The 25,182-nt window shown below is 36.1% G+C and overlaps 1 protein-coding gene across 1 annotated transcript in view; it reads right to left on the reverse strand.

Moving 5' to 3' along the window:
• LOC123240464 (protein argonaute-4) overlaps positions 1-25,182 on the reverse strand; it is a 48,934-nt gene that overhangs the window by 15,477 nt on the left and 8,275 nt on the right. Inside the window, exons 3-13 of the mRNA XM_044668057.1 lie at positions 21,952-22,072; positions 20,258-20,439; positions 19,952-20,088; positions 19,735-19,869; positions 19,339-19,426; positions 16,451-16,598; positions 16,103-16,222; positions 15,496-15,624; positions 13,674-13,807; positions 12,437-12,621; positions 11,412-11,571 (exon numbers count right to left, since the gene is read on the reverse strand). Of these exons, the coding sequence (XP_044523992.1) occupies positions 11,412-11,571; positions 12,437-12,621; positions 13,674-13,807; positions 15,496-15,624; positions 16,103-16,222; positions 16,451-16,598; positions 19,339-19,426; positions 19,735-19,869; positions 19,952-20,088; positions 20,258-20,439; positions 21,952-22,072 (1,539 nt within the window). The remainder of the gene's footprint in view (positions 1-11,411; positions 11,572-12,436; positions 12,622-13,673; positions 13,808-15,495; positions 15,625-16,102; positions 16,223-16,450; positions 16,599-19,338; positions 19,427-19,734; positions 19,870-19,951; positions 20,089-20,257; positions 20,440-21,951; positions 22,073-25,182) is intronic.

Consider the following 25,182-nt stretch of genomic DNA (forward strand, 5'->3'; position numbering starts at 1 on the left):
AATTGAAGAAAATACTTCCTAATAATCAGAACTGATAAAAAAGTGGAGTGGGTTTCCTTTGGAGGCAGGCAGGAGGTTTTTCCCTCTCAACTGAAGTTTTCAAATAAAGGCTAGATGACCAATCAATCCAGAGGGATATTCTAGATAAGACAGATAAAGAACATATAGTAAATACTTACTATATGCCAGGAACTGTGCTAGACTCAGGAGACATAAATACAAGCATGACAGTCCATGACTTCAATAAGTTTACATTCTAATGGAGAAAGACAGTGCATAAAGGGTTGCTGGGAAGAAGGGTGGGATAGATGTGTGGTGCCACGGTGTGGAAATGCCGAGGAAGTGCTATGGATGCCTGAAGTTGGATCAGATCAGGCTAAACTGGGCCTATCAGAACCCAAGATGATTATGGGGTAGAGTCTAGATTCTAGGAGGGGGGAAAGGAAGAGATATGGTTCAAGATGGCAGCCTTGTTGAGGTAAAGTCTGGACTAGAAGACCTCTAAGTAATTTCTAACTTAGATTCTGTGACTTTTGCAGACCCACAAACGCTAAAAAATATAGGATTTTTTTCACATAGCCTGAGATGAAAACAATCAATTTTGCCTTCTATCTGGTACCTTACTTTGATGGTTCTGTGATTTCATCAACATAGACACTGCAACAATGCAGCTTGAAGCCTAGCCATGCTTGCCTATTCTATATATATATGTATATATATATACTTGTTGACATCCTCCTATAATTCTACCAAAGGGGTTGTTCCCCTAACATTTCGGGGGGAAGTGAGCTGCCTCTATCTTCTTTGACATTACATAAACATCATCAGCATAGCACATTAATGTTTGCAAAGTGCTTATGTATTTTGAGTCTTACCACATCCTTGTGTGTTGTGTGCTAGTAATAACCTCATTCAAAGATGAGGAAACTGTGAGGCACAGTGAAGTTGGCTTTGAACCTAGGTCTCCCTGGTTCCAAATCCAGCCATACTGTGCTGTCTGTTATGAAGCACATGGGCTGTCCTTCAGTAATCCTTCCTGTTTTACTATATGACAAGCCCAGCTTTTCTCCTTAGAATACATTTATCTGAAGATATCCTTTATGTTGATTCTTCTGTACAATTTGTTTATAATGTGCTGTAGGCTTTGCACACCTACCATATACCTCCCTGTTGTCCTTTGAGTGATTTTCTACTTCAGTTCTTCAGAGACTATGATTTGCTATGACTCAATGTCATAAAATATTACCAGAAGAATAAAAATATTAAAAAGATAATCCTTTGTTTCAAGGAGAAACCTAGAGTTATTTTTAAAAAAACCTAATTTTGCAAAGGTAATCTAGATCATTCTTTTCCTCGTGTTCAATTCTGGGCCCAGTTCATTATGCAATCAGTACCTGCCCAAAGGACTGATGGACAAGCTTTGTGAGCTGTTCATTCTGCATCCAAGTGAATATAAAAGTTAAGACAAGAAACATTTTTCATTCACTTGTTTTTTCCTGTATGGAAGATTGAGCTGCCCTCTTTCAAGTGATTAAAAACTCATTTGGGAATTTCTGTAGTGTCAAGGAGTTAGATAAAATCTTTAAAATATCATCTGAAAACAGGAGCACTTGGAGGACCTCATCATCTGTATGGGATCCTTTCATTTGGACCCTGTGTTGGACATCTGTTGTGACACCAGCAAACATATGTTTTTACCAAGCATGTATGTCCCTGCTTTCTGCCTTCACAAATAAGCAGAAGGTTGGAAAAAAGATCCTTCAAGGAATCTTGTATGATCCTAATTCACGAATGGGGGACCCTTTGTAGGAGGAAAACCATTAAGGATTTTTATATCATGCAAATGTTCTGTACCTTTTAGGGAATTATGTGAATGTAAAGATAGGGTCTGTGATAGAATACTCTCTATGGTAGCTTGCCTGTTTCCTTCTTATACTCTTAATGTGTAAGTTGTTCCCAAAACATTTTGTCCAACAAGGAAAGTAAGTATATGGAATAGAAGGTATTGATATTCTCTTGGTTGCCTTTTCTCTGCTAATGTTAAGATGAAATTTTTTCATATTTCTGGCATCACTCTTTTTTTCAGATACCTTGAGAATCAATCTCTCAAAGACTCCTCTGGTAAACTTGTTTTAGTCCAGAGGCTCTCTTCCCATTTTTGTTTTCTTCAATGCTATTTCCACTTCCTCTTCCAACACATCTGGGGCTGTGGTGTTAAAATCCAATGTGAGGGCTGCTGGGTTGCTCAGTGGATAGTGTCAGAAGGGCCTGGGTTCAAATCTTGTCTCAGACATTTCCTAGCTGTATGATCCTGGGTAAGTCACTTAATTCTAATTGCTTAGCCCTTACCATTTCTCTGTCTTGAAAATGATACTTTAATTAATTCTGAGACAGAAGATAAGGGTTAAAAAACATCCAAATGTGGTAGCTCCACTGGCATCAATGCTGAAAGAATTTGTTGTAAAAATATTTAGGGTTCTTTTTTTACCTTTCTCATTTGTTTTTTATTCTACCAATTTAATCTTTACATGCCATTGAGATGATTTTCCTTAGGTCCCTTTTCCTTTCGTTATGCTTGGTTTTCCCTCTCCACTGTTTCTTGTTCCTTTATGAAGAAATACTAATCATAACCTTTGGATTTCTCCATAAGACTTTAAAATTTTTTATTTTTTTCTGAACTTAAACATCAAAAAGGAGTCTTTCCACACAGACATAAGACAAATTGTAATTTTCTATTTCATTCTATTTGCTTTTTTAATCTTTTTTCCAATTACATGTAAAACAATTTTAAAAATTTATTAAAAATTTTTTGAGTTCCAAATTCTCTCCCTCCCCCATCCTCTTCCTCCCTGTTGAGAAGGCAAGCAATTTGATATATTATACATGAGTAGTAATGTAAAACATTTTCAAATTAGTCATGTTGTGAAAGAAAACAGACAAAAAAGAAACAAAGGAAGAATAAAAAAAGAAAGTAAAAATAGTATGCTTCAATCTGCATTCAGACTCCTTCAGTTGTTTCTCTGGAGGTGGATAGCATTTTTCATCATAAGTTCTTCAGAATTGTCTTGGAATATTGTATTGCTGAAAATAGCTAAGTCATTCACAGTTGATCATTATACAGTATTGCTGTTACTGTGTACAATGTTCTCTTGGTTCTGCTCACTTCACTTTGCATCAGTTTATATAAGTCTTCCCAGGTTTTTCTGAAATCATCCTGCTCATCATTTCACATCATAGCATTTGCATCACAATCATATACCATGACTTGTTCAGCTAGTCTCCAATTGTTGGGCATTTCTCAATTTCTAATTCTTTGCCACTACAAAAAGAGTTGCTGTATTTTTTTTTTACATAAAGGTCCTTTTCTTTCCTTTTTTCTTGGGGGTGGGGGTGAGTCTCTCTAGGATAAGGATCTAGTAGTGATGTTGCTGGATCAAACAACATGCATAGTTTTATAGCCCTTTGGACATATTTCCAAATTGTTCTCCAGAATGGTTGGATCTGTTCACAACACTATCAACACTGCATTAGTGTCTCAATTTTCCCACATTCCCCCCAACATTTGTAATTTTCCTTTTCTATAATATAAGCCTATCTGAATGGAATGAGGTGGTACCTCAGAGTTGTTTTGATTTGTGTTTCTCTAATCAATAGTGACATAGAACATTTTTTCATAAACTACAGATAGCTTTGATTTCTTCATCAGAAAACTGCCTGTTCATATCTTTTGATCACTTATCAATTGGGGAATGACTTGTATTTTTATAAATTTGAGTCAGTTCTCTGTCTAGTTGAGAAAGAGGTCTATATCAGAGAAAATTGCTGTAAAAATTTCCCCCTACTTTCCATTTCCTTCTAGTCCTTGGCTGCATAGGTTTTATTTGTGCAAACATTTTATAATTTTATGTAATCAACCATTTTCTATCCTGTAATGTTCACTATCTCTTGATCATTTGCTTTTAAAAAAAGTTCTGCTATACATCTTGAAACTGTCCTGATTGTCCAAGCTTCTTTCTGAACTGTCTTCCATTCTCTTCTGTGCATTAAAAAAATGTCATAATAGTCCTTATTTTTTAAAATTTGGCATCAAACAAAAACCCTTTGTAACAAATAAGCATAATCAGGCAAAATTAATTCATATCCTAGTCTTGTCCCAAAATGTGCATCTCTGTATCTTGTGTTTCACCTCTTTGCCACCTCTAACATGCTTTGATCAGCATTTTTACATCTTTTGAAGTTGCTCTTCTTAACAATGTTGTTGTCCTTGTAGAAATAGCTCTGCTTCCAATTACTGCCCTGTCAATTCATGTTACTTAGGATTCTCTGAAATTTTTTATTTTTACAGTACATGAATATTCCATTACTTCACAATTTCTTTAGCCATTTACCAGATGGCTAAGAGGCAATCTAAAGCACCTATCTTTGAGTCTACTTCTTGGCCCCTCCCCCCTTTCACAATCAGAAAGTTTGTTTTACTTGTGACTGTTCTGCCTTTTAACCCCACTCCCCAGAGTCATTTATTCCCCTGTTGAGTATGATGTATTTCTACACTGAGCTCTGTATTTATTAACTTTCCTTTGTTTTAGCTAAGAGGCTCATCTAAAGCTTGCTACCTCTATCCTTTTCTACATATTTTTAGTCTTCTCACACACCCAAATTATGAGAAATAGCAAGTTCAATTTTCCTCTTCTCTTCTATACTAATGTATTCCTCCTTTATTCTCCTTTCTCTTTCTCCTCTTAAAACTCTCAGAATAGAGCCAATCTATCACCAGTCCTCTATTTTTCTTATTTAGCTTTTCTCAATACATTTTGAAGAATTAAGGTTCTTATGGCACATTTGTTTCTCTTCCTCCTATTTGAATTTGGCACTATATCATCATAAACCTACTTGCAAGTATTCACATAAATTTACCTTTCTAGATTTCATTGCACTCATATTTTATTTCAAAGGTCTTTCTTAATTCTGGACTTTTCATCAGAGATGTTTTCTATCACATTAAAAATCCATTTCCTGGTAGAATCATACTTAGCACTGAGGGCAAACTATTCTTGGTTATGAGTTTATATTTTTTGCCTTCTGGAATATTGTTTTTCAAGTACTACTTTGGTGTTTAACATAAGTTGGAAAATCTTGAGATTTTGACTGTAATTCCTTGTTACTTGAATTCCTTTAAGGATGTTTTGGGAACTCTGGATTTTTGGCATTTCTGGTATTTTTATTTGGGAATTCCTTTCATTTTGTCATTTGTTCTAATAGATCTAGGCCAGTGATGGGCAAACTAAGCCCGCAGGCCAGATGCAGTCCCCTGAAATGTTCTATCCAGCCATTTGACATTATTCCTAATCTGATGAATACAATGAGTAGGATACAATACAATGAAACTTCAAAAGAGTTGCCTTAGAAACAGACTGACAGATGAGCATTTCCTTTCCTTTGGCCCCCTCTTTAAAAAGTTTGCCCATCACTGATCTAGGCGGTTTTCACTTATGATTTCTTGAAATACAAGTTATAGGATTTTAAAAAAATCATTGTTTTTCAGCAAATCCAATGATTCTTAAATGATCTCTCCTAGTCTATTGTTTTTGATATTAGATATCTTACATTTTCTTCTATTATTTTCCAAATTTTTTATTTTCCTTGCTGGCTCATTAATTTCTATTTGGTTTATTCTAGTTTTCAGGAATTCTCTTTCTTGGGTAAGATTTACTGCTCTTCTAAGCTACTTATTCTCTTTCCAAATTCTTTCCTAAAAGAGCTTTAAGTTTCATTTTTATTTGTTGGAAAATTCACGTTTTTTTCCTTTGAATCTCTGCTTGAAGTGGTTACAGAATTAGATTTGCAATAATTTTTGAAATGGTATGGTGTTTTCTTTGATTTACTTGCCTTTCCAGCTTTAGTTCCTAAAATTCAGATTTATGCCAAGGCCAACCTTTAACCCCTGATGAAGCCCTGATTTGCTTTCATCATAAATCTTTAAGGCTCTCTGTTCTTGCTGCTAAAGGGTATAGAACCTTGAAAGCTATATGTGCCCCATCTTTGGTCAAGCAAGGAGGTATTGGCACTGGCTCTTGGGGAAAAGTACCTTACTTCTTGCTTCGGAGATTGGCTGATTTCTTGCACAGTTCAAGGATGGAAGGTATCACTTAACAGTAGTTTCTTATTGAACTGTTTGAATATTATTCAATCTTGTAGGAATTTCAGGGTTTTGCTGGAGCAGATTTGAGGAAACTGGGTGGAAGTTACTTTTCCATAAGATTTTGAAGATTAATTTATAACTCAAATAGGAATTCACTTTGGCTATCATATCTTTTGTTTGACATTGAAGTGAGTTTTCTCGGCATTTTTTTCTTTTTATGGTAACTGATTTGCACCAATTAAATTTCTTTAGGAAATTGTTATCAATATTTATATTCATTTCTCCATATGGGGGCTAGAATGGGTTCCTTAAATTGGTGAGACTGGAATTATGTTATATTTTATGTTTTTCTTATTTTTATTCTTTTCCCTAGTTTTGTATAAATTTTGACCTTGCACTTGTCGTGGGGGGTAGGATTGAAGCAAATCTATGTAGCGTGCATGGAAATGAGCTTCCAAGGACTCAATGGATTCTTAGTCAGAAGTGACAAGCAGCAGAAAGGGTTCTTTGTTAAATGCATCCTTCTTGGAGATGACTGCCACAAGAACGATAAGCCAAAAACAGTCAACAACTTTCCAAAAGATAGAGACCTTAAAGGACTTATCTGGAAAGTATAGAGCTGAGATGAAGGGAAAATGACTGTTCAGCAATGCCACAATGTATTTAATATTTTGATGTTTGAAGTATCAACCCTCTGAGAGAGTATAATAGAGACTATGGATTATTTACTACATTTAAGTCTGTCAATGTGCACTTATGGGTCTTTTGCATAAGAGTATTTTTTGTGTAGAGGAAAAAAGTTGTCCTATACCTCATCTACTATTTACACTCAATACTTTTCTTTTGGGGGATATGCCAGACTTAAGTTAAATCTGTTTCAAATAATCTGTTCCCCCATTCTGACACCATTACTCTTGGGCAGTAGGGGATATATAAAGTGCTAGAGATACGAAAAGGCCTGAGCTTTAAAGATTAGGCTCCCCTGAATCTAGTCCTTATTTGCACAGAACCTGGAACCCTTTGTGGGAGAAGGCCCCATAATCTTCCTGGCTAGAGAATATGTTGTTACACATGCATAAATCAAGTGGTCCAAGAGTACATAGAGAGTTGGTTTGGGAATGACTCCTATAACAATAAGCTAGTTTACTGTTAAAAATAAAGTTAATTTCATTTCTGGCTATGTTATTTCATATTTGTTATGTCTAGTGCATCTCAATTCCTTTCTTGAAGAAATCATGTAGGATAGCTAAGTTGCTCAGTAGATAGAGTCCCCCCCCTGGTCTGGAGATAAGAGGTGCTGGGATCAAATATAACCTTAAGACACTTCCTAGCTGTGAGATCCCAGGGAAGTCACTTAACCCAATTGTTTCATTCTTCTGCCTTGGCACCAATACTCAGGATTGATTTTAAGATAGAAAGTAAGGGTTTAGAACAAAAAATAAGATAGATGTGGGGCTTAAGTAGCCTGTGGCTTCTAGCCTTTCTGACCTCTAAATCAGATTTTCCCTTTTTTTCTTGGCTTCTTTGTACTAGTGTAAATGAGTAGTAAAGCACTAACATAATTAAATTAATTCTTTAATTAATAAAAGATTTTAAAAATTGTTTTTTAAAGCAGAATTTCTTTACCTCTTTTCTCTGCAACAGATATCTGATCCACTAGCAACTTATGTGCTATCATTTCAAATGGACTCTTATTGCAAAAAGGCAACCTTTTAAAGCTTCTCTCATTGATTTGCTATCCCACACAACACAGTAGCTTTTTAAAATCTTTTCATTCCTCTTCAAGCCTCTCACCACATCCCCTATCCCCATTCTTTTAGTGAAGATGATACCTCATGCTTTATCAAAAAACTGGGTCATTTGCCAAGAATTCCTTTTTTTAAATCTCATCTCAGATGATTTTTGCCTAATCAATAAATATTTATCTAATGCCTACTACATTCAAGGAACTTTGACTATCTCTAACCCTAATCTTCCTTCATTCCTATCTCTTATGAAGAAGTGGCCCTCCTCTTTGCCAAGGCAAACTCCTCTTAACATGTATCCTTAATCCCAACTCCTCCAGTAGACTGATCCCCACTATCTCCCTTATCTTTAATTTCTCTCTCCTTTAATATAACCTTTGCCCTCCATCTTGGAAGCAGTACTGTGCATTGGTTGTAATGCAGAAGAGCAGCAAGGGCTAGGCAGATTTGCTCGGTCACACAGGTAGAAGTGTCTGAGGTCAGATTTGAACCTAGGACCTCCTATCTCTAGACCTGGCTTTTAATCCATTGAGCTACATTGCAGCCCCCTTCAATCTCTTTCTTCCCAACTCCTTCCCTGCTGTCCACAAATGTGCCTATGTCTCCCTTATCCTTTAAAAAATACTTTGCCTATGAAACATGTAACTATGGGAAAATATTCAAAATAAAAAATTTTTTAAAAATACTTTGCCTAATTCAGCCATTCCCTCTAGCTATCATCTGATATTTCTCCTCCCTTTCATGATAAAATTTTTTCTTCAATTTATTTACTACCTGTCTAAACACTCTATATGTCTCCTTTGCTAGATCTTTGTCAATGTCACATTGGTGGGTGTTCCAAAGCTCTCTGTCTTGGATCTTATTTTTCTCTCTCTACAGTAGTTTTTCTTCTTCTTTTTAAAAATAAAAACCCTTACCTTATGTCTTAGAATCAATACTTGGTGCCAGGGCAGAAGAGTAGTTAGAGCTAGGCAAGCGGGGTTAAGAGACAAGTGCCCAGAGTCTGACTGCTAGGAAATGTCTGAGTTCATATTTGAACGCAGGACCTCCTGTTTCCTGGCCTGGCTCTATCCACTGAGCCATCTCTAGAAGTTCTTAACCTGGGGACACTGAACTTAAAAAAAACAAAACATTTTGATATCAACAATATTTCAATGTAATTGGTTTCCTTTGTAATTCTGTGAATTTTATTTTATGCAGTTAAAAGTATTATTCTAAGAAGAGTTCCATAGGTTTCAGATTGCTAAAGGGATCTATGATAGGAAAAAAGTTTAAAAATTCCTGCTCTATACAATCTTACTTAGTGATCTTGTCAGCTCTTTTGGGTTCAACTATAATCTCTATACAAATGATTTCCAAATGTGCATATCTAGTTCTAGTCATTCTCCAGAGCTCCATGTCAATAAATGCCTTTCAGACAGCCTGAACTGGATATTCTGAAGGCATCTTAAACTCAACATGTCTAAAATTCAACTCATTATCTTTTCTTGGAAATCCTTTTTCTTTGATCAGCCTTCTTTTTACATCTTCCCACAAACACCCAGATGTGCAACTTGTCCTAGACTCCTCACTTTCATTCATTTCACATACTCAAACTGTGGTCAAATTTTATCATTTCACCTACACATCTCTCCTTTACATTCCCTTCTCTCCACTCAAACAGCTACTACTTTAGTTCAGGCAATATTCACCTCTGACCTGGGCTATTGCAATAGCTTTCTAACTGGATGCCGTATACTGTCTCCTCCTCCCACTCAGCTATCAAGGAATTTCCTCAAGGATAGGTTTGCCTCTGCCATCTCTGTGCTAAGTAAGGGCCAGTGACCTTATTTGGCCCTAAAGGTAACAAAAAATACTGTTTGGTATTTTAAATCCTTTACAATCTAGCCCTTTCTTACTTTTCCAATCTTCTTACATTTTACCCTTTTCTAAACTCTAGGATCCAGTTGTCCAGGCCTATTTGTTCCTCATAAGAAATTCCATTCTCCATCTTTGTGCCTTGATATTGCTATTCCTCAAGTATCTGGAATGTTCTTCCTCCTCAACTTCACCTCTTAGTTTCCCTGGCTTTCCTTTAAGACTCAGCTCAAATCCTAACTTCAGCTGGCTTTCCCCAGTCTCCCTTGCCGTGTGTGTGTGTGTGTGTGTGTGTGTGTGTGTGTGTGTGTCCATAGTTATTTACATGCTGTTTCCTACATTAGAATTTGAGCTTTAAGGCAACAAGATGTGTTTGGCTTTCTTTGTATCTTCAGTGACCAGCACAGGGCCTCATACATATTAAGCCTTAATAAATACTTACTAATTGATAAGCTAAAAATATTTTCCTGGTGCTTTTTACACCAAATGCTTATGCTGAATACTGCAATGAGGCAATAGAATGTACCACATAAAATGGTGTTTTCAGTTGCATCTGGATGCATGATAAAATTAACCCATGTGACTCCCTTTACTTTCCTCCTCAAGCTATCATTCCATTTACCTTCCTACTGGTAGGTAAATATCAAGAATGCCAATTTGGAAATAATTCTGTTCCTTTAGTAGTAGGCATGCTTATTTATCACTAGACAGGGATCTCACCTTTTGAGAAGCAAAATGTTACAGCATATGCGTTTCCCACTCTTCTACAACTCTGCCACTATGGAGATAGAAGAACTGTAGTTTTGTCTCATGGCTGACAAGCCTCTCCATATTTAGTTAAGCTCATCCTTGAAAAGTGATCTGTTCCTGGTATCACTTTGTCAGTACTGCAAAACCTTTCAGAACTTACATCCTAATGGTACAGCTTTTAAGAAACTCTTGTCACACCTGGTCATCATGATGAGGCACTTCACTTTGTACGGAGCTGACAACCACCCCTTCCTGACCTACCAAAAGGTGGCACCTGAAATATTAAATACCATCCCAAGAACTCCTTCTTGTTGCTCCAGGTAGGGTCTTGTATGGGGGTCCTGGAAACCTAATGTAGAGGAGGAGCCTGAGAGCAGTTTGGAAAAATGGCCTTTCAGCTATGCAGCATGTCATGAACATTGGGAATCTGGAATTAATAAATTTGTAAGTCATCAACTTCTGGTTTAGGGTTTTATACTACCTAGGTTTTTTAAACAACTGCTACTACCTTCAATTTGTAAAGCATTTTTGACTTTTCAACTCTAATATAGGCAGGGTAGGTATCATAGATGGGAGAAACTAAGGTCTTAAGAGGTTCAACAAGTTGGTTAAACTCAGATTGCAAATTACTGGCAAATCCACCTCATCTACTGACCAGCTTATTCCTCTACATGTTATACTACACTGTTTATTATCCTGTTTGAATACTTTTAAATTCAAGAATTTCTGTTGAAAAATTCAGTTTTTAAACAAGAGGTACCACAAAAGAAAGTTTGATTTAGTGTTTAAGGACTTGGGTGCAAATCATAGCTTTGCTATTTACTATGTCACTTATTATGTCTGTGACTTATCTGTTAAATTATCTCTTAAGGTTTCTTCTGGCTCAAAGTCTATAATCTAAGATTCAAAATAAGTCTTACCTTTGATGGGGTACAAGGACATTGTTAATTCCACCAAGTTTTGCATTTATCTTCAGGCAGAGATTAGAGAGAGTTTGGGGAGAAGTCTTTACTACATTTTTCACCTGAACACATTGAGTGGCCATTCCTAAGAGGGTATCACCAACACGTTTCACCTCAGCTAAAAGCAAACAAATAAAATTAATTAAGATGTTCTTCTAATTCAATAATTATTCATTATGCATTTACTACTGTTGATGCCTGTGTCAGATGCTGATGCCCTAGAGTTTTCCACTGCTATCCAGTGGCCTTTTCATAACCCTGATATTTAACTTCTCATCCCCCCTTTCCATTTCCTTTTATTTATTGTCTTCCCTCTTTATGTTCCTTGATATCAGGGACTGTCTTTCTTTTTGCTTATATATTGCCAGTACTCATCACAATGCTTGGCCCATAGTAAGCACTTAATAAATGCTTTAGCTCATCTAATGGATAGAATTTCAAATAGTAGAAAGGCACAGGGAAGGGTAAGTATACTTGCATAGGGAACCCATAAACATGGAGGCAAGGAAGTACAAAATGAGTCTAGTAAACAACTTATAACTCAGTATGACTGAAGGGTAGAAGGGAGTAATATGAGAAATTTGAAAAAGTGTCCTTGGATTCCAGATTGTAAAGCATCTTGAATGGCAGGCTAAGGAATCTAAGGAGCTATTAATTGGTCAGCGGTAGAATGCCATTGAAGCATCTAGAGCAAAATGGTAATATTATCAGTTATGTACATGAGGAAGATGAACTATATAGCATCACTGGAATAAGGGAGGACAGTTATGAAGGAGGGACAATAATCCTAATATGAGGATGCTAATGTTGATAATTACCAACAACTCTGTAAAGACCATTCAAGCCATAGACCAAAACCTTATAGATTTTAACCATGTTTTACTATGTAAGCAACAGACTATGCATACCCCCTCCAATCTAATTTTTAAAAAATCATGTGACCATTTAACATAGAGATGATGCACAGTAAATAGGAACCATACCATACACTGGTGTCTTCCCAGGTAAGATCACGACTATCAGCTGCAGACCAACATAAGTCATCTTCAGATGTTTAAACATGGGTTCCACACTATCTGCTCCCTGTGCATACTTGCAAAAACATGGCTGACCTTGAATGGGCATCCCAGCATCCTTAGAAATCTTCCGTAGCTGATCTGTGAAACTCCTGCAGAAACAGATTTATTGTCATAGTGTGTATTATTTCATGGCACAGCTTGGTGCTCTTAGCAATCACTATAATTTAAAGCTTTTCTTAGAAGAGTCAATTCTGTGCTAAAAACATTAGCTTAACTGGTGGCCAGAATTAGTTTGGGAGCTGCAATGCCAGAGCTGAAGTAGAGTATGATGTTATCAAAGCATCTGCTAAATTATCAGTCTTAATTTTAATTTTCAGAACAACAATTATGTCAACTCAAAGATAACTTGGCATATCTATCTTTAAAGGAGTTATGTCAATTTGTGTTTAAGTTATAACATAGAAACATATTATTATCAAAAGCTATGCTAGGAAATGAAAACCTGGCCCAGTAATTAACCTCCTCCAAAATGATTAATGCTAAAAAGCAACTAGAATTTTAAATAAAAATTCACTTTCAATTTAAATATTGGCTAGAAAAATCCCAGTGTATGAAGATACATATCAATACTTCAACTCATGTACAAAGCTTTCAGAATCATTTCTTCTGTGTATTTGCCAAAGATTTAAAACATTTCTTTCCTTTCATATCAGCTCCCTTTTTTCACTTTGATTTTTCAACATTTCTTATTAAACTTCCTCTATAAATCGGAAAAAAATGATGTGGACTGAAACCAATAATCCTAGTCAGTATCCATTCAGAAGCTAACAGAACTAGCAGCAAATAGCAAAGGCATAATGGTTAAGATTAATCTCTTTTTCATCTGTGGAACAGTTAGAAGTACATCCAGAGACGTGAGAGGTGGAGTACTCACAAAGTCTTAACATATGGCAAGATGCCATTCCAATTCCAAGCCCCTCTGCCTGGTTCTACATGTAAGTCAGAGAGGGGTTTCTGTTTCTTGAGACCAAGGAAGCTGAAGTTTTAACAGAATCCTCAGTTTAAAAGTGGCCCTCATGTGAGCCCTTCCTCCCTTTTTAAATTGGTAGGGCCACTCCTAATTAAGCTAAACAAAGGCTAACTGTAGTATTTTATATTTGAAAGACATAGGACCTAGCTATAAATGTAAAAAAATACTCACTTTAACAGATCTTCCCTGCATTGTTTCTGAGGAGCAAAACAAGCAACAGCCCACACTTTAATCTCAATGCCAGCATAAAACTGTTTTCCTCGCATATCCCATACACCTTGGTTTGGCGTAGCTACTGTTTTATTCTTTTGGGGGGGAGAGAGGAGGAAGAAAAAAAAGGGGGGAAAGAGAACAGATTACAATTCAAATTAATAAGCAAAATTCTAAGCTGACACAGTGTAGTATGGTAGAAGGAGCCAACTGCTGAGTTAGAAGAGCAGGTCTGACAATATGGCCCTGCCACCAACCAGCTTGGTGAATTGTGGCAAATCTCTTTACCTCTTAATCTCCTCCCCTGTTCCTGAATAGGCTGGATGAAAGAATCATTGAGGCCCTCTTCATGATTCTATATGTGATCTAAGAATGCTAGGCCCTGCTAATTGGCATAATCTTCCTCCTATGACTGACAACGATGACCTAATTATTCAGTCTATAATCATTTATCAGGTGTTTCCTGTGTACCAGGCAGTTATACAGTGACACAAAGAAAGGCAAAAACCTTTATGTCCTTCCCTCAAGGGACTTGTCATTTTCCAATGGGAGCATCATCATGCAAAACCCCATAAATAGAAGGTAATGCCCAGAGAAAAGTCACTAGCAGTCTAGGAGGGGAATAAAAGATTCTTGCAGAAGGTGAGATACAAGCTAAGTTTTGGAAGAAAACAAGGATATAAAGATGAGGAGGCAGAGCACTCCAGGCACAGAGGATAGGCTGATAAAAGGTTGTCAAGCTGGTAAATGGTGTGCTTTAGGAGTATAGCAAGAAGGCTAGTGTTGCTGGATTGAAGAGTATGTGCAGGAGAATAAAGTATAAGAAAATTAGGAAGGTAGGAAGGGGCCAAGTTGTGAAGGACTTTGAAAGCCAGAGGATTATGTATTTGATTTTGGATGTAATAGGGAGTCATTGGAGTTTAATGAATAAGGAAGGAGACACGGTCAGACCTTTACATGCTATAGAATGATCACTTTGACAGCTGAATGAAGGATAAACTGGAGTGGGGAAAGACTCAAGGCTAAGAGACAAACTAGAAGGCTACTGGGATAGTACAGTGGTGTCAGAGGAGAAAAAGATGTTTAGAAAAGATATTGTGAAGATTGAAACAAGAAGATTTCACCAAAGATTGGTTGTGTAGTGAGTGTGAGAGAGAAGGTGAAGATGATACTAAAGCTGTATGCCTAAGTGGTTGGGAGGATAGTGGGGCCAAGGATCATAATAGGGAAGTTCCAAAGAAGAGAAAATTTTAGGGCAAAGATGAGTCCTGCTTTGGATGTATTGAGTTTGAGATGTATATGATTCATGGAGTTCAGGAGAGGAACTAGGTGCAGAGTAATGATAATTGGACTCACGGGAGCTGATGAAATCACTAAGCAAGATAGTATAGAGGGAGAAGAGAGGACAAATCTCTCACACTGCCTTAGCCTTCCTTATGTCGTGGTCCCTGGCCTGTCATTTACTTTCTTCATCTGCTTCTTGTAGAGGTAACCCTCGGCTCCATCTTTTAATTTTGGTAAGAATTTGGTTTATTTCACCAACCAGGTAAACCAAATGGGGGGAAAACCCTTGATAGTAAGAAATATTGCCACAAATTTAAGGGTATAAGAGTGGGAGCTAGGCATGATATGTGGGAAGCTTAATTGTTCTCAAAGCTAGAGGTCTACAAAATGAAAAATATTGCTTTCAAAGAAACATATGAATGGAAAAATATTGCACATGATTGGTTGGTCATAGAAGTGTACTTAATGAAAATAAATAAAAAACCAAAAAACATTTTACCCGGCCTCCATATTGTAGCATTGGTGCTGGCAACACTCTGCCTGTTAACTCTGTCATTTCATTGTGAACAACAATACCAAATTCCTTTAGGTATGGATCAGGTCCTCCCACCATGCTGTTACTTTTCACCTAAAAAAAAAAGAGAAAATACTGTTATCATAGTAGTACTCTTCAAATGAATTGAGCAATCAATGGGGCACAAGGACAAAATGCATCATCTCAGTATCTCTCATACAAAGAAGCCACCACTCATAAAGTAAAACAAAGATGTACTGAATTCTCTATACATTTTTGTAGCAAGGACTATTATTTTAATTTGTTCAATATTTATTGAGTGCCCACACTACATGAAAGGTACTTTGTTATATGCCATGAATGGATATTAAAATATGCAAGATATGATTTTTTTCAAGAAGTCTAGGTTTGGTATCATTTTTTTCTTCTACCAATTAGAAAAACAAAACAAAACCCAAAAGCCAGTGAAATTAGGAAAAGGCTTTCTTGTGCATATAAAAACCCCAAACTAATCATATCATATTAGAAAAATTTGTTTAGCCTTTCTTTCAACACATCACTGGAATTCCGTGAAAAAAATGATCCTACATACTAGTCTGCTGATTTCCTCCTGTCTGTCAGGAGCAGATCTTGCTGTTGCTTTAATCATGGTTGATGTTTGATTGTCAGTTAATTTCTTGATACATCGCTGTCCTGCCACAATATTACAGACCTGCCGTTAGGACAAAACAAATAAGGACTTAATGGCTTTTGCCAAACCTGATTTTATAAGAAAGATTTCAGAAAAATGGAAACAATAGCTGAAGAGCTGGTTATAAAGCTAAACAAATCTGCTTCAAACTGTCAAATTCAATTTTATTTTTATGTTAAAGGACAGCTTTTATAAGTAGAAAATCTAAGTATCTGATAGAGTACTAGGAGAGCATTTATTCAAGCTTACCTCAAGAGGAAGATAAGTGTGCTTTTGTTCTTGTCCCACTTGGAGACAAGGAAGATGGGGATATTTCAGCTGCAGACTATACTTCTGTTTAAAATACTGGGCTACTGTACATTCCATGGCCTGACCATTTTCCAGCTGTAGAGGAAAACTGAAGGATAATGTTATTTAGAAAATTTTCTTCAACTCATACTTTTTCCTACTTAAGACTAAAATCCTACTCTCTGAGACATTTTATAAATGATTTATATCTTTAATATTGTTATTGTTTAATTTGAATACACTTTTATATATTGTTGATTAGTTTATTTGGGTATATGATTTGGGGTTTTGTTTTATAAGATTATTCACTTACAAAAATGAATAAAATGGAAATGTTTTATGTGATAATACATGTATAACCCAGATTGAATTGCTTGTCAGTTCCGGGAAGGGGGAAGGAAGAAGAGAGGGAGACAACACGGATCATATAAGTTTGGAAAACTTATGTAAAAATTAGTTACTAAAATACGTGTGTGTTGATTTCCCCCAAAAAATATATGCTCTTTGTAAGAATTGCTTTATTTTTTTTCATATTTGTATCTCTGGTGTCCAATATAGTTCCTGGCACTTAAAAAAAAGCTTGTTAACTAACTGGTTCCATAGAGAATACAGGTAAACCTTTCCTTGAACAGATTCCCTTCATTCCTTTTAGTATTTAAATCAGTTTCATCAAAGATTCAGTTTACAAAATGTGGAGCTAGTTTTTTGCTTTTGTTGGAGTTAAAACAAATCTTCACAGGAGCTAAATAATCAGTGAGTCTCAGATCAAGGAAGAGTTATTTGTACTGTAAAATACAAATGCTCACTTAGTTAATATGTAACTTAATGAGAACATAAAATTTTAACAAATATAGGCTTTTTTGGGTCACCCTTTTTGATAAAAGCTCTTTATGCTTTACACTGAATATTACAGTATAAATTTGTGAACTGGAATAGAATATATATATATATTTCAATTAAGCTTATTAATGAATTTAACAAAAAGGACACCTCTTCATGGGAAACAGGGCTAGCTAAGAAGTGGTTAATGGAAATGTGGAAAAAATGTTAAAAACTAAAGAATCACCCATCTTAGGAGAGGGTAATGTTGGGAATATCCCCAATCAGTGAATATGGGGTTTTAATACATCAGAAGTAAGAACACTTATAAAAAGTTTCAATGCTGCACTGCAACAATTTGGTGAGGGCAATATTATATGAGGCATACTTGTAGACTACCTCATGTAGCTAGTAAATATATTAGGCTGTTACATATTTTCTGAAAAATATATTAGAAAAGGGCTAAATTGAGTGTATTTTCTTATAAATATATAAGATCAATAGTCATTCCCAAGTGGCTAAGAGATCGAAGTACATGAACAAATAGTTCTAAAAATATGCCAAGCCATAGGAACAATTGTTCTATATCACTACCAATATTAAAAATGCAAATTAAAACAACTCTGATGTCTTACTTCACACAGAGCAAACTGGGAAAGATAAAATAAAGGTGTCAAACTTACCTCCAGAACCAGATAAAAATGTAATTGGGAAATGCTTAACATAATAAATAAAAATACAATACAAAAAAGATAATGTCAATTTCTAGTTTTCTGAGTTAATATGGAGCCAGCTGGGATCTTCTCCTATTTGAATTTGATATGACTATAAAAGATTGGGATGATCAGGGCTGGAAGAATTGTGGAAAGGTAGGCATAGTACTAGTTTACTGGTATAGTGATGAATTGGTCCAAGCATTCTGGAAAATAAATTATGATAAGGAAGTGACTAAAATGTATATGCTTTCTGACCCAGAGACCTCACTACTAGTCATATACTCCAAGGTCATAGATATGAAGAAAGGTGCTATGCCCCAAATATTTATAGCAGCACTTTTACTAAAAAGCAAGAACCAAAATAGATACTGATGAATTGGGGAATAGTTGAATAAATATGGTACATATGAATGTAATGGAATATTACTGAGTTGGGGAAATGAATATGAAAAATATAGAAAAACTTATATGAACCAAAGCAAAGTGAAGTAAGCAGAATCAGGAAATAATATGTACAATGACTGCCTCAATGAAAATGGAAAGAATGACTTGAAAATGAATATAGTTTAGGGGTAAGTATAATGACTAAGAATGGCTCTAAGGAAGAGATATAAGGATACACCTACAAGAAATAGTATGATCACAGCAATAAGCAACAAATGACAGTGCCAGGACAGACAACATAAAAAAACTAAAAGAAAAATTGCTGAATGGAAACGTTTTTCATGGAGTAAAAGAGCTCACATGCTTCAATAAAATGTAGGGTATTATAATATAAGCAGGGGTGTGTATTGGATAAAGGGCTGACTGTGGAGTCAGAAGACCTAGGTGTTCTCTCTCATGGCCTCCCCCTCCCCTGAAACACAATGTATGATTATGGGCAACTCATTGACCAACTCAGTACTTGGGTAACTCTCTCAGACTAAATTATAGAATGGTTGCCAATCTGCTTTGGCATGTCCATCTGGTATGGAATCCATACCAGAATTCATTGAAACTGATGAAATTACAAATGTAGATCAAAATAAGAATAATAATTTCATGTAGTCATAATGATTATTTTGAATTATCAAATTATGTACTCTTTTTAAGAAGTAAAGAGAGCAATATATTTTTAAAATAATTCCACCAAAAATGGTTGAAATGGTTGTAAATACCATTGCTGAAAAGGATAGGTTTCAATTGTTTGGAAAATGCATTTACATGGAAATTATTTTCCAATGATGTCAGATTAATAAGACATTTCATAGTACTACCCAAGCAAAGTACCCAACAATTCAACATTAAATATCTTTTCAGATGTGATCAGCATACGTTTGATGGCTGGCGGGTCGTCTAGTTACATTACAAACTCGATATTTTCGTTTCATCTGTCCACAGTGGGTAACCTCGACTTTAAGACCTAATGTAGAAGAAATATCAAAACACAGCTATTAGGTTACATTCACAGTGAAAAAACAGAGTTGCAAAACAGCCATTAGTTTTAAAAGGATACAAAACATACTTGTAAATGGACAAATTGGAGAGAAGATAAGACTAATTTTATCTCCCATCCTTTTAGGAAACTAGTCTCAGTTACAGATGATTCCTTCATTCCCCAATAAAATAAAATTCCAAATTGGGGAAAAAAATGCTGGTTACTTCATTAGTATAAATGCTTCTAAGTGGTCATGTAGCAGGTCAAAAGGCTACTTTAACATAAAAACTCACCTCTGATTTCTTTGGTAAACTTGACACGCTGGGAGTCTGTAAGAGGTTTTGTTTGTTCATTGATGTTCTGAATGTCTAAAACCTCACACATGAACTCAATAATAGGCTGGGCACGGTAGAAAGCAGTAGCAGATACTAATAAACAGAATAATAGTACACTTAGTTTTGACAAAAGTTAGGGATAAAATAGTGAAGTGGGAACATAATTCTAGCATACCGTCAATATTCAGCATCATATTCCACATGGCAGGTCTCACAGACTGGTGGAAGCCAAACCAAACCTCCCTTCCCCCTCCCAGGGGGTGGTAGTAACCTTCAGGAGGAGAGAAGAACGAACGGCCAACAGGAGTATACCTGAAGAAACAAGAGGTGGCATGTTGCATAGGTAAGAAGTTCTTTTATTCCATTCTTGCCTTTTCCAAGAGCTTAATGACTCAGAGTATGATAGAGGAATTATTTTGGAAGCCCTAACCCAGTCCAGAGACTTAAACTTATGTAGAATATGCCCAACAGGGACACTCACCTCATAGAAGGCAGATGCCTTGTGATTACATCTAGTGCCTGTACAGAATCTTCAGGTACTTCATTCAAATGCCCAGCCAAGGCTTCCAAAAGAAGCTGAAGACTTACTACAGATACCCACTGAATTGAAACTTTAAAGGTCTGGTCTTTGCCCTCACCAGGAAGAGTCACCTCCATATCGACCTTGGCAGGGAAAAAGCACACACACATTGATAAAGGAAAGGTGTTACAGAAAGCTAAGGTAGTTATTATAATGAAGCTTAGCAAATTAAGTCTCTTTTCATCAAGCATCAATTCCACAGCTTCCTGTAAATTATACATCTTTGCCACAGTCTTCTATCATTTCCTAATACTTTTTAAGTGAATAGAAAGGCTAACAGTGCAAGAGTATCCAGATAAGTGTTTTATATAGATATGATCATTTACAATGCACATCTTAGCCCTGGTTTGACTCTAGCAGTCCAAGTAAAAATTAGAGGTGATATTAATGGCTAACATTTATCTATCACTTACTATGTGCCAGGCATTGTGCTAAGTGCTTTACAGATAGTTTCATTTTATCCTCTCAATAACCCTTGGAAGTAGGTGCTATTATTATTCTCATTTTATAATGAGGAAATTGAAGCAGAGGCAAAGTGACTTGCTCAGGATTAACTGGCTAGTAAATGGCTAAGGCTGGATTTGAACTCAAGTCTTCCTAATTCCAGGTCCAGCATTCTGTTCACTGTGCCTCTAAATTTTGGGAAGTTCCTAAAAAAAGGGATGTTACTAGGGTTAAGTTTACTTTATGTAGTTTTAGCACAGAAAAAGCATAACTGGATGAAACAGCCTTCTTATGTAAGTGGAAGAGCTGCACTTAACAAGTATATTCAGCTGCAGTAAATACAGATTCATGTTTTAGTAAGCTTTGGCAAATCCACTAATGCGCTATGCTGGAGCTCCTGGAGGGCTCAAGAAAAACAGTCCTTGACATAGATCAAAATCTTGTAGGCTAGAAGAACCAATTCCCATTACAGTCAAAGTCTGAAGAACTGCAGCCGCATGTGATTATAAAGTTATCAGTTCAAAGAATTGACGAGAGCAGTTAAAAGATAATGCAAACAAAGCTAAGGTCCCAGTTTTGACCTCCACGTGGCCTGTTCAGCTTTGTGCACAATACACCTGCTAGTTATACAGGCTGAAGGCTCTTTACCTAATTCCAGTTAGCAGTCTTGAATATAATCTGCTGGTCACACAGGGCCAGGGAAGGAAATGTGGATGGATTAATATGAACTAAGCATACCTCCTACTCATAATGGGTCAGTAACAACATCACATAAAAAATAATAGCTAGTATTTATATAGCACCAGTGCCAGGAACTGTAATAAAATATCATTTCATTTGATCCTCACAATAACCCTGGGAAGTAGGGGCTATAATTATTTCCATTTTACAGTTGAGGAAATTGAGGAAAACAAAGGTTAAGTGATTTGCCCAAGGTCACATAGTTAGAAGTGTCTGAGGCTCAATTTGAACTCTAGGTCTTCCTAATCCAAAGTTCAATACTCTATCCACTGAGCCACCTGCCTGCTTCCATATGGTCATTACCATCAAATTATAGAACTTTGCAAATTTGCTTAATAAATGCTTTTAAAATAAATTCATTAGTGATTCAGGTTTACAATGAATTGTTTCTGCCTATTCTCAATACTTACCCGATCCCGTCCAATAGGCAGTGGGTGAGCTGTATACATGTTTCTTTTGCCATCATAGCCTGGCTGCCGATCACCAAATATCTGCATTTTGAAGTGTCTTACCATTGTATCTACCACCTCCCTTAAACAACAAAGGAAAGTTTAGCTTTGAAAAATGGTCAACGATCACCAAACACATCTTTAACAATCAAGTCAAAACGAGGAATGACATGATAGACTTCAGGGCATACTATATAGCCTACTTGTTTAAAAATAATTTTTTAAAGTAAGTTACCAGGACTTAACCAAAACAAGTGAAAGCTTACAACATAAGTTGTAAGGGGGAGAAGTTGGCATAGGATTTTACATCTTTCTCCCAAATATAGGGCTTTAAAAAAATCCAAGCCACAAACAAGAAGTTTAGCAGCCACACCTTCCCCTCCTTGAAAAAAACTAAAAAATTAATTTGGGACATAAGTTCATACTTAAAACTCACTAGTGAAGTGTAGCTCCAAGGGTGTGGTGAGAAATGTGGTGAGAAACCTCACTCAAAGCTTTGGAGGATAGGAGTTAAGGGGGAAGTAGTTCAAGAACAGAAGCAATAAACGTAAGATCATTTCTCAAAGCAATAACTTGGTTCTCTTGGATATTAAATGATACTGTTACTCTATGTATGGTTTGATTTTATTCTATAATGCTCACGTCCTAAATGGAGAAGGAAGCATACTGGAATATCCTCATTTCCAAAATGTAGTATATTGCATAATAAAACAGTACATGACTTGCATGAGTTCAGGATCATGCACTGGAACAAATATAGCTGCTATCATTCTGGAGTATGAAACTCCAATGGTACCTAAGCATGTGATCTGTGACAGTGTAAAACATGGGAGTCAGTGAAAAGGCATGTACTGTACACATACAGCATGTGAACCTTACCAATATACATGATTCCACAAGTATTGGGATTTGTACCTTATACACCAAATCATTTCACAAATGGCTAAAACAATGGTGTTACAGGTGACTAAGCTAGAATCATGAAATATTAGAGGAAGGTCAATGGGGAATAATCAAATCTCTTCTACCTTCCCTATTTTAAAAAGTAAAAACTGAGGCCTACTTGGAACAAGACCTCGGATTTCCCAAATCATACAACCAAAATAATTCATTTAAGACATTTCATATGAAAATGTCTTTAGAATTTAGAGGGGAAAAAAGGGACTTAAGATATAATCTCGTTCAAATACTTTATTTTACATATGTGGGAACAAAAGTCCTGGAACCGAGGTTAAGTGATGGCCCAAAGTTACAGAAGTGGTACATAGTGGAGTTGTAATTCAAACCTAGGTCTTGACACCAAATGTAGCATTCTTTCCACTATGCCACACGGAGGTATGTATCCTTTGTACTTTCCACTCCCTAAAGAAATGGAGAACTTTCCTTCAGAATTTCTGAAATAGCAGCTAAAGAATATGGGCAAAGTAGGGTCTCACAAAAGACACCTACCTGCAAGAAAGACAACGGATATACTTCAGTGGCATTATCCTATTCCTCCTTTTACATACTTAGAGTGATTTAAAAATGTGGCCTCAGACCTACCTAAGTTAATGTTCAGGGGTTAGAAATTAGGAATAAGTTAATTGAATAAGTTATGGAAAACCCACACCCATCAAACAACAAAAGGAGTGCTTTAGAGAATTAGACAAATTAATAATAAAATCCATCTGGAGGAACACAAGGTCAAGAATCTCAAAGGAAATAATGAAAAAACATGGAAAGGAATGGGGCCTCAGTATACCAAGTCTCAAACTATATGGCAAAGCAGTAATCATCCAAACAATTTGATACTGAAGAACTGGAGAAGCTGACCAATAGAATAGAATAGGTAAACAATATATGGAAACCAACAAACCTCCCTGCCTAGTGTTTGTTTATCTGACTGAAAAATGAATAGCAATGTGGAAGAAATTAGATTTAGACAAAACACTTGACACCAAATACCAAGGAATGGTACAAATAGATGAGATTATCTTGACATACAGATACAGATATAAAAGGTCACATCATAAACATATTAGGAATAAGAAAGAAATTGCTTTTCAGATATATGGATGGAGGAGGAGGTAATGACCAAAACAAAGGATAGTGAGGACGACAGAAAATAGGACAGACAATTTTGATTACATAAAATTAAAAAGTTTTTGCACACAAAAAATCTCAAATGAACAATGTGGCTAAGATTAGAAGGGAAACATTTAATTAGGCAAAAATCTTGACAGCAAGTCTCTCATATAAAGGTCTCATTTCCAAGTTACATAAAGAATTCATTCAAATGTATAATAGCAGATAATAAGAGTTATTCTACAAATAGTAAATGGTCTAAGGCAGAGTAACTTTTTAATGAGGGTGCCAAAGGAAAGGAAATGCTCATCTGTCAGTCTGTTTCTAAGGCAACTCTTTCAAAGTTTCATTGTATTGTATCCTACTCATTGCATTTGTCAGATTAGGAATAAGGTTGTGTAGCTGGATAGAACATATCAGGGGGGCTGCATTTGGCCCGCGGACTGTAGTTTGCACATCACTGGTCTAAGGATATGAAGAAGCAATTTTCAAGGGAAGAAATCCAAGCCATCAACAGCCATATGAAAAAATGCTTCACATTACCAATAATTAGAGAAATGCAAATTAAAGTAACTGAGAATCCCTCTCTCTTAACTATCAGATTTGCAAAGTTGTTAAGAAAGTAACAAATGTTGGAGGGGCTACAGGAAAATAGGTATATTAGTGCACTATGAATTGGCTTAGTCATTCTGAACAGAAATTTGAATTATGCCTGCAAAGTAACTAAACTGGCCATTCCTTCTGACCTGGACAAACCACTCTAGGCCTATACTCCCAAAGAGATCAAAGACTGGAAACTAAGAAGGTGCCCATAAGTTGAAGAAAAGCTGAACAAAAAATGGGGGATGTGTGTGTATATATACAGAATACTACTGTGAGAAATGATAAAGTATACACAGGGTTCAGAGAAACCTAGAAGACTTGAATGAACTAATACAGACTGAAGTGAACAGAACTAGAAGAACAATTTATATAATATAAACCCCAATGTGAAGACAATCAACTTTGAAAAACTTGAGTACTTTGAACAGCCCAATGGCAAGACCACAATTCAGAGGAATCATGATGAAGAATGTTAAATATGCAGAATAAGATACAAATTTTTAGATGTGGCCAATGTAGGGATTT

This window comes from Gracilinanus agilis, chromosome 3 (genome assembly GCF_016433145.1).
Source record: "Gracilinanus agilis isolate LMUSP501 chromosome 3, AgileGrace, whole genome shotgun sequence".
NCBI classification, from domain to species: Eukaryota; Metazoa; Chordata; class Mammalia; order Didelphimorphia; family Didelphidae; genus Gracilinanus; species Gracilinanus agilis.